Below are 15,157 nucleotides of genomic sequence, written 5' to 3' on the forward strand. Positions count from 1 at the left end.
TGAGCTGGACATCCTCGAGAGTGAAGTCAAGTGGGCCTTAGGAAGCATTACTAACAACAAAGCTAGCAGAGATGACAGTATTCCAGCTGAGCTATTTAAAATCCTAAAAGATGATGCTGTTAAAGTGCTGCACTCAATATGCCAACAAATTTGGAACACTCAACAGTGGCCACAAGACTGGAAAAGGTCAGTTTACATCCCAATTCCAAAGAAGGGCAACGCCAAAGAGTGTTCAAACTACCGCACAATTGCACTCATTTCACATGCCAGCAAGGTGATGCTCAAAATCCTACAAGCTAGGCTTCAGCAGTATGTGAACCGAGAACTACCGGAAGTACAAGTGGGGTTTCGAAGAGGCAGAGGAACTAGAGATCAAATCGCCAACATTCGCTGGATCATGGAGAAAGCAAGAGAATTCCAGAAAAACATCTATTTCTGCTTCATTGACTACGCTAAAGCCTTTGATTCTGTGGATTACAACAAACTCTGGCAAATGCTTAAAGAGATGGGAGTACCAGACCACCTTACCTGTCTCCTAAGAAACCTGTACGAGGGTCAAGAAGCAACAGTAAGAACAGGACATGGAACAACCGATTGGTTCAAAATTGGGAAAGGAGTATGACAAGGCTGTAGATTGTCACCCTGCTTATTTAATTTATATGCAGAGTACGTCATGAGAAACGCGGGGTTGGATGAATCACAGGTTGGAATTAAGATTGCTGGGAGAATTATCAACAACCTCAGATATGCAGACAATACCACCCTAATGGCAGAAAGTGAAGAGGATCTCAAGAGCCTCTTGTTGAGGGTGAAAGTGGAGAGTGCAAAAGCTGGTTTGAAGCTCAACATTAAAAAAAACCCTAAGATCATGGCATCTGGCCCCATCACTTCCTGGCATATAGAAAGGGAAGAAATGGAAGCAGTGACAGATTTTACTTTCTTGGGCTCCAAGATCACTGCAGACGGTGATTGTAGCCATGAAATTAAAAGACGCTTGCTCCTTGGGAGGAAAGCTATGGCAAACCTAGACAGCATAGTAAGAAGCAGAGACATCACCTTGCCGACAAAGGTTCATATAATCAAAGCTATGGTTTTCCCAGTAGTAATGTATGGCTGTGACAGCTGGAGTATAAGGAACGCTGAGCACCGAAGAATTGATGCTTTCGAACTGTGGTGCTGGAGAAGACTCTTATGAGTCCCCTGGACTGCAAGGAGGCCAAATCAATCAATCCTAAAGAAAATCAATCCTGACTGCTCATTGGAAGGACAGCTACTGAAGCTGAAGCTCAAATATTCTGGCCACCTAATGCGAAGAGAAAACTCCCTGGAAAAGACCCTGATGCTGGGAAAGATTGAAAGCAAAAGGAGAAGGGGACAGCAGAGGATGAGATGGCTAGATAGCATCACCGATGCGATGAATATGAACTTGAGCACACTCCGGGAGGGACAGGAAGGCCTGGCGTGCTATGGTCCATGGGGTCATGAAGAGTCAGACACGACTTAAAGACTGAACAACAAGAATATCCTGTAATTCAACAAGGGTCTGTTTTGCAAACATTTTTATTTCAATATTTAGAACTTTCACTGTGAACTCTTAATTTTTTGTAGATTTCTGATACTGCAAAAAACAAAAACAAAGCCTAAACCACAAAAGAAGAGAACAATACACTTCCTCCACTCTGGGCCTCCAGATTAATAAAGAAATAATTTTGGAAGTCAACATTTAAATGGAGAAAATATCTGTAACATAGAGTACCACATTCATTTTAGAACACTAGACATTTGAGCCAATTTGTGTGATCTTCCTACAGCTACAAATTGGAACTGTCAGCAGAGCCATCACCAGGTGGGTGTATTTCACTGGAAGGTTATAGAACAGCCAAGTACACCTCCTACCCCAGCAGTCCATTTAAGATGGAGGAAATGTTAAGCTGACGAAGTTGGAAACATATTCCGCTGTTCTGAAAAGAGAATAAAAAATGTGTGATGAAACACTTACGATCAAGTCCGTTGATGTATTTCATTGTAATTTCACAGTGCCCCCATACTGCACTGACTATAGGATAGAGTTTTTTCCCTTTTAGTCCCCTGAAGGCCACTCCAAGGTACTGTCCATCCACGATGAAGCTAAGCGTCCCTTCATCCATATCCAAAACCACCAGTAAGGAGTCTGGGAGTACAAAAGCCTCATCTGGTTCCAAAAACACAGGATATGTCACTCCAGGCTGATTTTTACAGTTGTGATAAAGTTTGTTACGCCCGAGGTCCCAGCCCCACGACTCAGTATTGCTACCAACCAACGACGTATATCCTACAGAATGTAAAGGAGCTTCCGCTGTTGACACTCCAACTACAGCATGGGTTCCTCGCTGCCTAGTGGGCCAGTGAATTTGCCAGACATGCAGGCCCCTCGTATAGCCAACTTTCCCTCGAATGCAGTCTGTGCTTTGGGCAACCGGATGTCTATGGAAGGTTAGCTTGTCATCTTCCTTCACAAATATATTTAAGGATCGATCATCGTTGTTCCAAGCATTTTTGTACTGGACCTCCAAATGGGCCGGGGGCATGTCCAGCAACATATCCAGTCGTGCGGGCTTGCAGAAATCCGGCCCCCTCAGTTCTCGTTTGACTGGTCTGTAAGGGGGATCCCGCACATCGACAGACTTTATGCTCCCTGAGATTTTTTGGCCCATTGCTCAGCAGCAGATTGCTTGGCTGCAGGGACTGAAGGGTGGATCTGGGACCAGTGTTAACTCATGAAAGCGCTTTCAAGCTGAGCCAATGACTCGGCGCGTGTTGAGTGGATTTACTTCTCCTTTCTGGACCCTTTGAGAGCCAATGTTTTCAGAAAACACACTGAAATAAAGCAGAGAGCCGCCAGTTAAAAGGTAGCCAAGTTGTAACCCACATATGTATTCTTTTTTCTTTTCTTTTTAAAGGAATTTCTGTGATTGGTGCCAAGTTACTTTAAAAATGAAGAATTGACAATTCTCGGTTTCATGGCCTTTGTACTACAGTGCTCACTAGCCAGACTGTCAGCTGGATATATTGAGCCTACTGTGTTCAGAGTACAGACAGCAATTTCCTTCTTTTCATAATAGACACAGACATTCCACACCTTTTGCCCTTCCACCCATATAGTCTAGTCAGGGCTGTCACGTTGCACAAAGAGCTTTCCCCTCCATCATCAGGTATGCATGAGACTGTATCATTTTCACTTGCAATTCTTTACATGCCTTTAAAGAAATGGTTTGAGCAAGTTCTTACTTTTTCCCTTAGCATTCCCCTTTCTAAATCTGCCTTTCTAATCCAAGAATGCCCTATAAGAGAACCCAGACTAGCATACCCCAATGATAGCAAACAGCTGCAAAACCCAATACTTCACCATGCCCCTAAATTAAATATATAGGGAAAAACTATTTTTAAAATTCATGGTGGACTTCTGGAAAGGAAGCACAGGAGATAGAAACATAAACTAGCACCCTTTGGTGAAGTGTTTTAAAATACATGCTGATGTGTTAAGTTCTATTATGTGTTAAGTGTTACTACGTCAAACAACTTGGGTAGGATACTACCCACAGAATTATTTACCTATACCATATACCATGCATAAAACCCTGGGTTTTGGCATACGGTGCTACCCATTCAATGTTCAAAGTCCTAAATGGCTTGGGGCCAGGTTACCTGAAGGATCACCTCCTGGCATATGTACCTGAAGATCATCTTCAGTGGTCCTTCTCTGGGAGCCCCCACCAAAGGAAAGGTGGCTACTAAGAAGAGGACCTTTTCTGTTGTGGTACCTGGGTGTGGAAGGAGCTTCCCAGAGATGCTCACCTGGCACTTAACATTGTGCTCTTTTTGGCGCCAGGTGAGGATCTTATTTTCCCAGGCATTTTAGTATTTCAGTTTCTGCTGTTTTAAATGCATTACTGTATTTTAAATATTGGCACTGCTGTTATGTTTTATTTTGGTTTTTATTTTATACTGTAGTTTTAGACTTCTATATTGTATTTTATGGTTTTAATTGTTATGAACTGTCAGAGAGCTTTGGTACTGGGCAGTTTAGAAATGTAATAAATACATAAATAAATAAATTCAATGGTGCATTGCATTAACTATATTACTGGAGAAGAAGCACCTAATGTACTGCATGCCATGAGCTGCCTTGCATGTTAGGGCAGCTAGGCATGTTCCATAACTATACTCCCCCATAAAACTGCAAAGTCCACAACTCAGACAAGAGTTTCCTGACTTCAAGCAACATGCATTTACACAGCAGCAGCGAAAATAAGAATATTTACAATTCTGACTGTCCAACCCTAAATAACCAGAAGTCCATTTTGCCAACAGATAGAATATATATGTAAATGTCATTGTTTACATCCCAACTATATAAGGATACTCCTAACCTATCAACATCAACTTACAAAATGATCAAAGTTATTTATGAGAAGGTTGTATAGTTGATTGTAAGTTGGCAAATATTTGGCTAGGTTGTATTTGACGTCTGCTAAACAACAGTAAGTATGCAAAGTCCTTATGTCTGACATTTTCATAGCACATTAGACAGACCTGTCCCAAATCATGCACACACTAAGCTCATTAACAGAGCAATCCTATGGCCCCTAGACAGCATCTGGGAGGCCATAGGATTGTTCAGATTCCTGGATCCGAGATCGGACCCAGGATTATGAGCTCCCCTCCCCCTTGCAGATGGCATGGACAGAACTGTACCAGTGACCTCAGAGGGAAGGTAAGGGGAGGGAGTGGAGGGGACTGGAGAGACAGGCTTATGAGGAATCCTCTGGCCTCTCCTGCCTCCTTCCTTCCCCCTCTCAGATGGGCAAAAAGGCCGTCTAGCTGAAATACAGAGCAGGAGGAGCACTGAGGCAAAGATCATCTCCACCATTCCTCCCACTCTGCATTGTATGCCCGTAAGCCTCCATCCCCATAGGATTGTGCCTTCAATGTATTAAGCGTTCACACATTCACACACACTCCAATCAGTACCGCACCACTGGTGCTGTCTTTGTTAGAGAAACTGGTACTTGGTGAGCTAAGAGTTGACCTTTGCTACATCCTGAAAAAAATAACTATCTTTAGTGACCATGGATGGTCCAAGTCGGATGCCTTAAATGGCTGCTTCCAAGAATGACTTCAGATGTTAGTTATCATTGTACTTTATTATAGCAGTCTTTCAGGAATCCCATGCAATTTTCAATTTGAGGCTGTGAGCCAGAGAGTAGCGCACTACTCACTGTGCATGTACAGGGCAGGAGCCCTCACAAGCCAAATCCATCAGGCAGGATCATTTGGAGTCGCACTTCACAAAATGTGAGGAGCTGCTGCTATAAGTAACAAGAGTCAGACCTCCCACCATCACGCCCAATGTGCATACGGAACTATTTTGCATTCATAACTAGAGTTCTTTTGACCCCAGCCTTGGTCTTCTCTTTTCTCCTTGTTCAACATGTTGAAGTTTATATTGGCAAAGATTGTGGTATTGGAAGCCTTCGATGCAACTACGATTGTCCCACAACATATTCTAGCTACCCTTTACAGTATATGGCCACTAGCTTTGAAATAGAGAGCAAGCAAGCATCATCTAGATATTAGTGTGCCGCATCTCAAAAGTAGTACAATATTGCTATGTATCTTCCTGTTGCATCATGTCTTTGTTCTGCCAGCCACTATGCGTCAGAGCACCTTTTAAAATCTCTTTAAAGTTATACTTTAATACTTAGCCTTGGTACAGGGTGGGCAGCCACGCTCTTGGGCTACAGAAAGGGTAGTGATCTCACCATGTTACCTTACTCGCTTTCGAGCGCCCGTGCTACAGGAACAATCTACTGAAGACGAGTAAAATGACGATAGGGATAGAAAATGCTTGCATGTAGAAATGCCTGAACATGTAACAGAAAGAAGTAAGCAGATGCAGAATGCTTTGTGAACATTCATGCTACCTATAAAGATGTAAAATTTCCAGAAACGTGGAGGTCATGGAACCCCCCCTCCCGTTTTCTTTCTGTTTTTTCCCCAGAAAAATGGGAAATTTTGGAAAAATTGAAAAATAAGCAATACTTACTCTTTTTTTGTGCTCTTTACAGATCTAAGGTCACTTTGTTGCTTTAAGACAGCCTTCCCTAACCTGATGCCCTCAAGGTATTTTAGACTTCAGCTTCCATCGGCCTCAAGCAGCATGGCCAATGGTCAGAAATGCTGGGCACTGTAGTTCAAAACATCCAGAGGGCACCAGGTTGAGAAGAGATGCTTTAGGAACCTAACCAGCCTTTCTGTTCCTAAAGTTATTTTATGTATGACTTAGTTTGCTCATAAAATTATCACTATATTTCAAAACTTTTAAAAGTAAACTCAGTAAATGTGTAATTATTGTTTGAATAGATTAGAACTACATTAAATGACTGCTACAGCATCAGAAACACAGGACTCTATTGAACAAAACCCAAGCTGTCAAGAATGCACATTTACTATCAAGAATGCACAATGGTGACTCTACTCACATGTTGGAAAACTGAGCATAAATGTCTATCAGTAAAATATACTTTAGATCAATAATGGTAATACAGGATGAAAGAAATAACTACGCTGGGAGTCTTACAAAGAGGATTAAAAAACATTTTCCCCATGGCTTCATTATTTACGGACATTTTACTTCTCTAGTCTTTCTATAAAAGCATTTTTATTACATAGTTTTTAAAAATCATCTTGATGGGAGTAAAGGCTGGGTGACAATATATAAATAATTTGTTTTACATTCTAAAAGAAAATATTTCATAACGCAAAGCTGTTCAATTTTTCATTAAAAAAAACCAGGAACAGTCCTCAGGAAAAAATGAGGGGGGGAAACGGGGGGTTTTTCTTAATTTTTATGGCTTTTTTCCAGGCCTTCACATCTCTACCTACCCATAGCCTCTAGAACCATATCACTAGGTCACCAGCTTACAGGTCCTTAAGCCAAGCTGACAGAAGAACAATTTTGAAGCCTCCCACTGTCATTATTAACCTTCAAGAGGGGAGGGGGCTGAGACAGCAACGGCATTCCACCAGTGTCAGGGTGGACACTGAGCCCATAGAATCCCAGAGTAGTTCTGATTCTGAGGAAGAGCAGCCGCTCCTGGGAGAGGAGCGCGCTCATCCTTCCCTGGGCCAACAGGTGACAGAGATTCCTCCCACCGGCATTCTTAGCACAGATAGCAGTCCCGGGAGTGACAGAGCATGGGAAGCAGACTTGCTGGACGCGCGACGCCAATGCAGGGAATGGCGCCAAATGGAGGGTGCGGAAAGGAGGCGTAGTGCCCGGTTGGCACGCAGACAACGGTTGTGCCCAGAGGATCCAAGGGAAATGGGGAGGGGCTCTCCCTAGCCCATAAGTTCAGGGTCTGCCAGTGATTCTCTTTCAAACGGGGACCAACTGTTCCAACTTAGGGCATAGGCACTCTGCTGCTCATATCTAGTTGCTAACAGTAGAGTTGTTAAGTTGTAAAAGAGGAATAAAGCTTTGAAAAGAATCCCTTTGTCTGTGTCTGGACTTGGCTACTGGATTAGACTGAGAGAGGCCTCCAAGGAGCCCTTGACAGTTTGGTCCCTGTTCGTCTTTTTTTTCCTCTCTCTCTCTCTCTCTTCTCCTATTGCCTTATGGAGGGTGCCAGGGACCTGGAGGTGCAAGCTCTAGCGCAAGAGAACCAGCTGCTCTGTGATCAGATGGCTTAACTGATGGCTGCCGTGCAGAATCTACAGGCTGCGGTTCAACCACCTCCACCTCCGATTCCCCCCCGCCGCAATTGCCCGGTGGCTTTGCCAGAGAAGTTTTCTGGTGAGAAAGAACTTCTTCAGATTTTCAGGGCCCAATCAGAGCTGTACATGCGTCTTCGGCCTGAGGATTTCCAGACGGAACAGGTTCATGTAGGTTTCATCATTAACCTACTGTCAGGCATGGCAGCTAGATGGGCTTCAGGGCTCCTGCTCACTAATGACCCCCTGCTCGGGGACTATCAAGGTTTCATGACAGCGATGGCCCATTTTTTTGGTGACCCCCTGCGCACGCAGATGGCTTCTCGGGAGATTCGCCGCCTCCGGCAGGGCAAGGACTCAGTTTCCAGCTACGCTACAACCTTTCGCTTGCTGATGCAGGATTTACAGTGGAATGATGCCGCGCTAGTGGCTCAGTTTTTGGACAGTTTGAATGACAAGATCTTGGATGAGCTAGCACGCACGCCCAGCCCGCCTACTTTGGAGGACCTCATCCAGACTGCCTTCAGATAAATAGTCGGCTGGAGGGGCGCCGGCAGACCCGGTGGGGCGCCAGGATTTCCCTCCTCCCATTCCCCCACGTTTCCTGCCCCCTCCCCCACCCCCCACTCCAGCACTGGGGGTGGAGGAGACCCCGATGCAGCTGGGAGCTACCAGAGCCTCACTGCTGCCAGAGGAGCTTCAGCGCTGGTGAGCTGAGCACCAATGTTTTCGATGTGGAAAGCTGGGGCATTTCGCCAAGACCTGCTGAGTTAAATCCACAGCTCCGCTGCCTCCCCCTCCTCTCCTTCCCCCTCCTCCTCGTCCCCAGGTGTGACTAGACTGCCCCCCAAGCTTGTTGGGGGCCTCCAGTGTGGAGGTCAGTTCCCTACTGGGTGGGTGCCTTCCCCACCCCCCCATCTGCTGTTGCATGTTCACCTCCGCTCATCCCAGTGGGGTGGGCTGGAGGCCCTAGCTTTAGTGGACTCGGGGGCTACGACCAGTTTCATGGATGAGATCTTCGCCCTCTTCCACAAGATTCCTACCCTGCCCCTTCCTGCCCCCTTGGCAGTGAAGACCATTGATGGGCATCCTCTCTCTTCGGGCGCGGTGACCCGTATTACAGTTCCACTCACTTTGCATGCCCACTCCCATGTTGAGCAGATTCAGTTTCACTTAGCCAAGGTTCCCCTATACCCAATCATGCTGGGTGTTTCCTGGCTCTCTAAGCACAACCCTCAGATTTCTTGGGGGCTTCAGCAAGTGGAGTTTGCGTCTCCCTACTGCCGGGAGCATTGCCTCCCGGAGGAGGCGCCAGTCCCAGCCCAGGCCTTAACCCTTTCCTCCCCCTCCTTGTCTGCTTCTGGCAGTCCTTCAGCTACCGTCACCTTCCCAGAGAAGTATGTAGCTTTTCGGGATGTGTTTGACAAGGAGGAGGCTGACCGGCTTCCCCACCACCACCCTTTTGACTGTGCCATTAACCTCGTTCCGGGGGCGACCATCCCCACTGGCTGGCTGTATTCAATGTCGGAGCCGGAACTTCGAGCTCTGTGGGAGTTTTTGGACAAGAATCTCAAACGCGGCTTCATTCGCCCGTCTTCCTCCCGCGCCCGCACTCCTACCTTCTTTGTGGCCAAGCGATCTGGAGAACTCCGCCCGGTGCACGATTTCAGATATCTAAATTCGGTCTCCATCCCTGACAAGTACCCCCTCCCCCTCATACCGGAGATGCTGGAGCGCCTGGGGCAAGCCAAGATTTTCACAAAGTTGGACCTGTGTAGCACATACAATCTCATTAGCATCCGGGAGGGGGATGAGTAGAAGACCTCTTTCGGGACCCAGTACAGAGTGTATGAATACCTAGTGATGCCTTTGGGGCTCACCTGCGCCCCCCTCCCACGTTTTCGTGTTTTATGAATGCCATCTTCCGGGACTATTTGGACTCTTTCCTCATTGTGTATCTTGATGATTTACTTATATTTTCTGAGGACCCCCACGCCCATCAGTGTCATGTCTCCGCCATCCTCCAGCGCCTCCGCGAGAACCATCTTTATGCCAAGCTGGAGAAATGTGCATTTGATCTAACCTCTTTGGACTTTCTTGGCTACATTATCTCACCTGACAGTATCAGGATGGATCCTGCAAAGGTCCAGGCTGTCCTCTCCTGGCAGGCTCCATCCACCAAGAAGGACTTGCAACGTTTTCTGGGCTTTGCTAATTTTTACAGGAAGTTCCTGCCCAGTTTTGCTCGGCTGACTTCTCCTCTCACGGACCTCCTTAAGGGCAAGAAATCTCCTTTTCATTGGACGGCATCGGCCCAACAGGCTTTCGAGGAACTTAAGAGGCTTTTCAGTTCTGAGCCGATCCTGTTACATCCCGACCCAAGGAAGCCTTTTGTAGTGCAAACTGATGCCTCTGACTTTGCGGTGGGGGTGGTGCTCTTTCAGCCAGATTGGGAGGGCAGCAGGTTGCAACCCTGCGCCTACCACTCCAGGAAGCTGAACATGTCTGAGAGAAATTATACCATTTGGGAGAAGGAACCGTTGGCCATCAAGTCTGCTTTGGAGACCTGGCATCATCTCCTGGAGGGGGCACAGCACCCAGTCGAAGTTAGAACCGACCATCGCAACCTCGAACATCTTCAGACAGCCCGTGCCTTAAACCAGAGGCAGATTAGGTGGTCGCTTTTTTTTTTCTCGGTTCCACCTTAAGATTTGCCATGTGAAGGCCTCCGACAACCTGCAAACGGATGCTTTTTCTCGTAAGCCTGACCTCCAGCCAGGGATTGAGGAAAATCCCTCCCCTCTGATTCTTCCCCCCCAAGGCCTGGCGGCAGCTGCGGTACCTCATTCTTGGGAGGAACTCCTTCTCTCTGCACAGGCTCAGGATGCTTTTGTTCGCACAAAGGTGGAGGAATTGGGGCTAGCCTCTGCCCCCCCCCACTCTACCCCCTTCTCTTTGCGAGGTGGCCTGCTTTACCATTCCAGCCAGATCTATGTGCCTTCTAGACCCCTCCGCAAGAAGGTCCTCCATCAGTGCCACGACTCGCCCACAGCTGGGCATTTTGGCATCGCCAAGACCCTGCATGGAGTGACGAGGGATTTTTGGTGGCCTCCTGTGTGTTGGGACGTCAAGGCCTATGTCGCCTCCTGCCCAACCTGCCAGCGGGCGAAGGCCCCCTCAGGCAAGCCCACAGGCTTGCTTCACCCCCTGCCTACCCCCTCAGGACCTTGGAAACTGCTCTCCCTTGACTTCATCACTGACTTGCCTCACTCACACGGTAAGACCATCATTCTGGTGGTGGTGGATTTGTTTTCTAAGATGGCCCATTTCATCCCCTGCTCTGGGTTGCCCACAGCCAGGGAGACGGCAAAGCTGTTCTTGGCACATGTTTTCCGCCTCCACGGATGGCCCGAGGGTCAATTCACTGCCCATTTCTGGAGGGAGCTACTTGCGTTGCTCCATGTGACGCTCCGTTTTTCCTCCGCCCACCATCCACAGACGGACGGTCAGACTGAGCGCACCAATGCGACTCTGGAGCAGTATTTGCGCTATTATGTCAATTACCAGCAAGATTACTGGTTTTCCTTGCTGCCTCTCGCAGAATTTGCTTATAATCATAGAATCATAGAATCATAAAATAGTAGGGTTGGAAGGGGCCTACAAGGCAATCGAGTCCAACCCCCTGCTCAATGCAGGAATCCAAGTCAGAGCATCCCTGACAAATGGCTGTCCAGCCTCGTCTTGAAGGCCTCCAGTGTGGGAGAGCCCACCACCTCCCCAGGTAATTGGTTCCATTGTCGTATTGCTCTGACACTCAGGAAGTTTTTCCTGATGTTCAGCCAGAATCTGGCTTCCTGTAACTTGAGCCCATTATTCCGTGTCCTGCACTCTGGGATGATCAAGAAGAGATCCTGGCCAAACTCCATTTTTTGCCAATTTTGGTTACCACCTCAAAGCTTTCCCGTCCACCCTAGCTCCCTCTCCAGTGCCAGCGGCCCATGACTTTTTAGAGGAGTTGAGAGCGGTACACCACCTCTTACGGGACTCCCTCGAGCAAGCCAAGACAGCCTACAAGGCCTCTGCGGATCGGCAGCACCAGCCGGGTCCGTCTCTGCAACCAGGGGACTGGGTTTGGTTGTCCACCCAATACCTCCCCTCTCACTCGCCCGCAAGGAATCTCGCACCTTGCCACACGGGGCCTTTCCAGATTATGACCCAGATTAACCCTGTTACTTTTCGCCTGGCTCTCCCCCCCTCCATGAAGATCCATCCTGTTTTTCATCGGTCCTTGCTGTCCCGCCTGGTTTCTGGCAACCCTCATCACTCAGTTGGCTCCCCCCGCCACCGCCAGTGCTGGTGGAGGGGGAGGAGGAATTTGAGGTCACAGAGATTCTGGACTCCTGCCTTTCTCATGGCTGCTTGCAATATCTGGTGGACTGGAAGGGGTACGGGCCTGATGAGCGATCCTGGGAACCTGCGGAAAATGTGCATGCTCCGTTGCTGCTGAGGTGCTTCCACCAGCTGTACCCCCACAAACCCGGGGCCCCAGGGGAGAAGCACGAGGGGGGGGCCTCATGGGAGCGGGGATGATGTCAAGGTGGACACTGAGCCCATAGAATCCCAGAGTAGTTCTGATTCTGAAGAAGAGCAGCCGCTCCTGGGAGAGGAGCGCGCTCATCCTTCCCAGGGCCAACAGCTGGCAGAGATTCCTCCCACCAGCATTCTTAGCACAGATAGCAGTCCCGGGAGTGACAGAGCGTGGGAAGCAGACCTGCTGGACGCACGACGCCGATGCAGGGAGCGGCGCCAAATGGAGGGCGCAGAAAGAAGGCGTAGTGCCCGGTTGGCATGCAAACAACGGTTGCGCCCCGAAGATCCAAGGGAAAAGGGGAGGGACTCTCCCTAGCCCATAAGTTCAGGGTCTGCCGGTGATTCCCTTTCAAATGGGGACCAACTGTTCCAACTTAGGGCATAGGTACTCTGCTGCTCATATCTAGTTGCTAACAGTAGAGTTGTTAAGTTGTAAAAGAGGAATAAAGCTTTGAAAAGAATCCCTTTGTCTGTGTCTGGACTTGGCTAATGGATTAGACTGAGAGAGGCCTCCAAGGAGCCCTTGACAACCAGGTTGGTTTCAGTGCATCTTGCCTGCATACCTTGCATACAAATGCAGGACAGCAGGATCAGAAGACGTTTTCCAATAACTTGACATGGGAATGGGAAGGAGCATGTGCCCAACTAGTGGTTTTCCAGCTGCTCTCAACCATGGGGTGCAATCCACATCACCCCAGAGAAGTGTAAATCAGACTAACAGCATTGCTATCATTTCCTTTCCCTACTCTTCCCAATACAGAATGCAACAGGTTCCTCCATGTGCATAGTAGGGGAAATAGAGATATAAAGTATTTAAATTGCACACATTGCCCCTTCCTCCAGATCCACTTGTAATCTACAGCTGCAGCTTTCAAGGTTTTCCTGTGTTACACATCAAGTTCTTTTTAATGTTGTATGTGTGCACAAGCAAAAGTTTCCTGCGTTACGAAAAAAAGGCATGGCAATTCATTCACGCACATCCAAACATCTACTTCTCTGCTAAAACGTGTAATGTTTCTATCAATGTATAACTTCTTTGAGACTTAAGAGAAATTGTGTGCTATTGTGCCATCTCTCCCCAAATAAAAATGGGGGAGAAGGATGGTGGTAAGAGTGCACTAACTCTTTGGTTAGCTCTTGGTGTAACTGCTGGGTCAGGGGGGAGGGGGAGAGTTTGATCTACTCTTTTGAAAAACCTCTTATTAACTCCTACAGGAGGCAGAAATATTTCTGTTTTATGGTTTCCCAAGCATGCCCCACATAGTTGGAAAATGATCAGGTTAAGAGCAAAGCATGTATAGAGCAGAGAACAAGCCAAATTCAAGCCCGGGGAAAATAATTAGTGTCAGTTTCATTTTCCAGTGCTTTCAGTGGAACTGCCAAAACATTAAAGAATGTTATTCTCAGCACTAAGACTGAGATTGGAATCTTACAAAAATTAAAGTGGGGGGGGGGGAGAGATGCTATTTCACTGTTAAAATGCAGCATAATATGTGACAAGATAAGCAAAGCAGCTTAGCTTGGTACAACAATGCTAGTGAAACATCTGATAAACATTTACACATTTAACGATGATAATTTCTAATCATGGAATAAGAGATGTTATTTAGCAACAAAACAAAGATTGAAATGACATCACAATGGATCTATATCAGGGGTGGGCAACTTGTGGTCCTCAAGATGTTTTGGCCTACAACTCCCATGATTCTTCACCATTAGCTATGCTGGGTAGGGCTGATAAGAGTTGAAGGCCAAAACATCTGGAGGACCCTGAGTTGCCCACCACATCTGGAGGGCCCTGAGTTGCCCATCTATAAGGAGTATTATATTTTTTACTACTACTATACTACTACTATAGATTGGGCTCCCCACCCCCTGCAAAGAAACAACCCACCACCACACACACACCCCACTACTACAGTGCTGTAAATCGTTGTGGAGAGGTGAAAATTGTTTGCACTTACACTCACCCATGCAATACACACATTACATTTATCAACACGAATGCATACCAAGTTGTTCTCCTTGCATAAAAGCCTTACTGTGCAAAAAGAGCCTTACAATGGAACCTTCTGCCTAGTCTGAGCTTAAGCACAAGCAGTGAGGATAAATGTCTTCTTGAAAGAAGACAGTGTTCTCCAAAGGATTTCCCCAGTCCTACCCACCCTCCAGTTCCAAAGCCAATCAGCACATTACTTCTTAAGGCCAGCTGCCCACCTAGGCTAGTGCATCCTCCACAGGCTACAGACATACCACACCAGGAACAGTTATTATTGAGCAACAAAGTTGTGTCAGTTGCCTAAATATACTATATAACAAGCAAGCCAAATTTTCACAGAGTGTCTATGTTTCTATGTTTCAATGGCTGAAGGCAGTATGGTATTCTGTAAGTTCAAATAGGAAGAGCAGAATATGGGCAAACAATTGAGGGCAGCAGAAAAGACGAGGGAGAGAGTTCCAAGAAGAACCAATACACAATACAGTTAATTCAGCAGGGAAGCTCTACCAAAGCCATTAGAGCAATATTAATCTCTGCCAATGCACTTTATTACTCTCAGATACAGAATTATCACAATACAGAACTATAGCTGCTTTCAGAAGTGATGCCAAGTCATTGTGATGAGTCACTTCTGAATGTTATTAATGCAACACAGAAAATGCATTTTTAAAAAATATAGACAAAAAGCACTAAGAGTATCAGGTCTAGTAGTAAGTTTATTTTATGGGAATTTCTAAAGCATACATATGAAGTTATGTGGATTCTGGTAGCCTACATTCTGTAACATTCCTGCAATACTCAGGAATTAGGGCCGGC

At 46.9% G+C, this 15,157-nt stretch overlaps 1 protein-coding gene across 3 annotated transcripts in view; it reads right to left on the reverse strand.

Moving 5' to 3' along the window:
• SPSB4 (splA/ryanodine receptor domain and SOCS box containing 4) overlaps positions 1 to 15,157 on the reverse strand; it is a 302,205-nt gene that overhangs the window by 67,597 nt on the left and 219,451 nt on the right. For 2 of the 3 annotated variants that reach the window (XM_084847091.1, XM_084847090.1), the window contains one exon: positions 2,000 to 2,856. In XM_084847091.1, the coding sequence (XP_084703217.1) occupies positions 2,000 to 2,693 (694 nt within the window). In that variant the 5' untranslated portion in view covers positions 2,694 to 2,856. Of the gene's footprint in view, positions 1 to 1,999; positions 2,857 to 15,157 lie in introns of those variants that run through there. The other variant, XM_084847089.1, reaches the window with a different exon arrangement.

Source organism: Heloderma suspectum, chromosome 3, assembly GCF_057233095.1.
Source record: "Heloderma suspectum isolate Gila_16-S chromosome 3, 16-S_ref, whole genome shotgun sequence".
Classification (NCBI taxonomy): Eukaryota; Metazoa; Chordata; class Lepidosauria; order Squamata; family Helodermatidae; genus Heloderma; species Heloderma suspectum.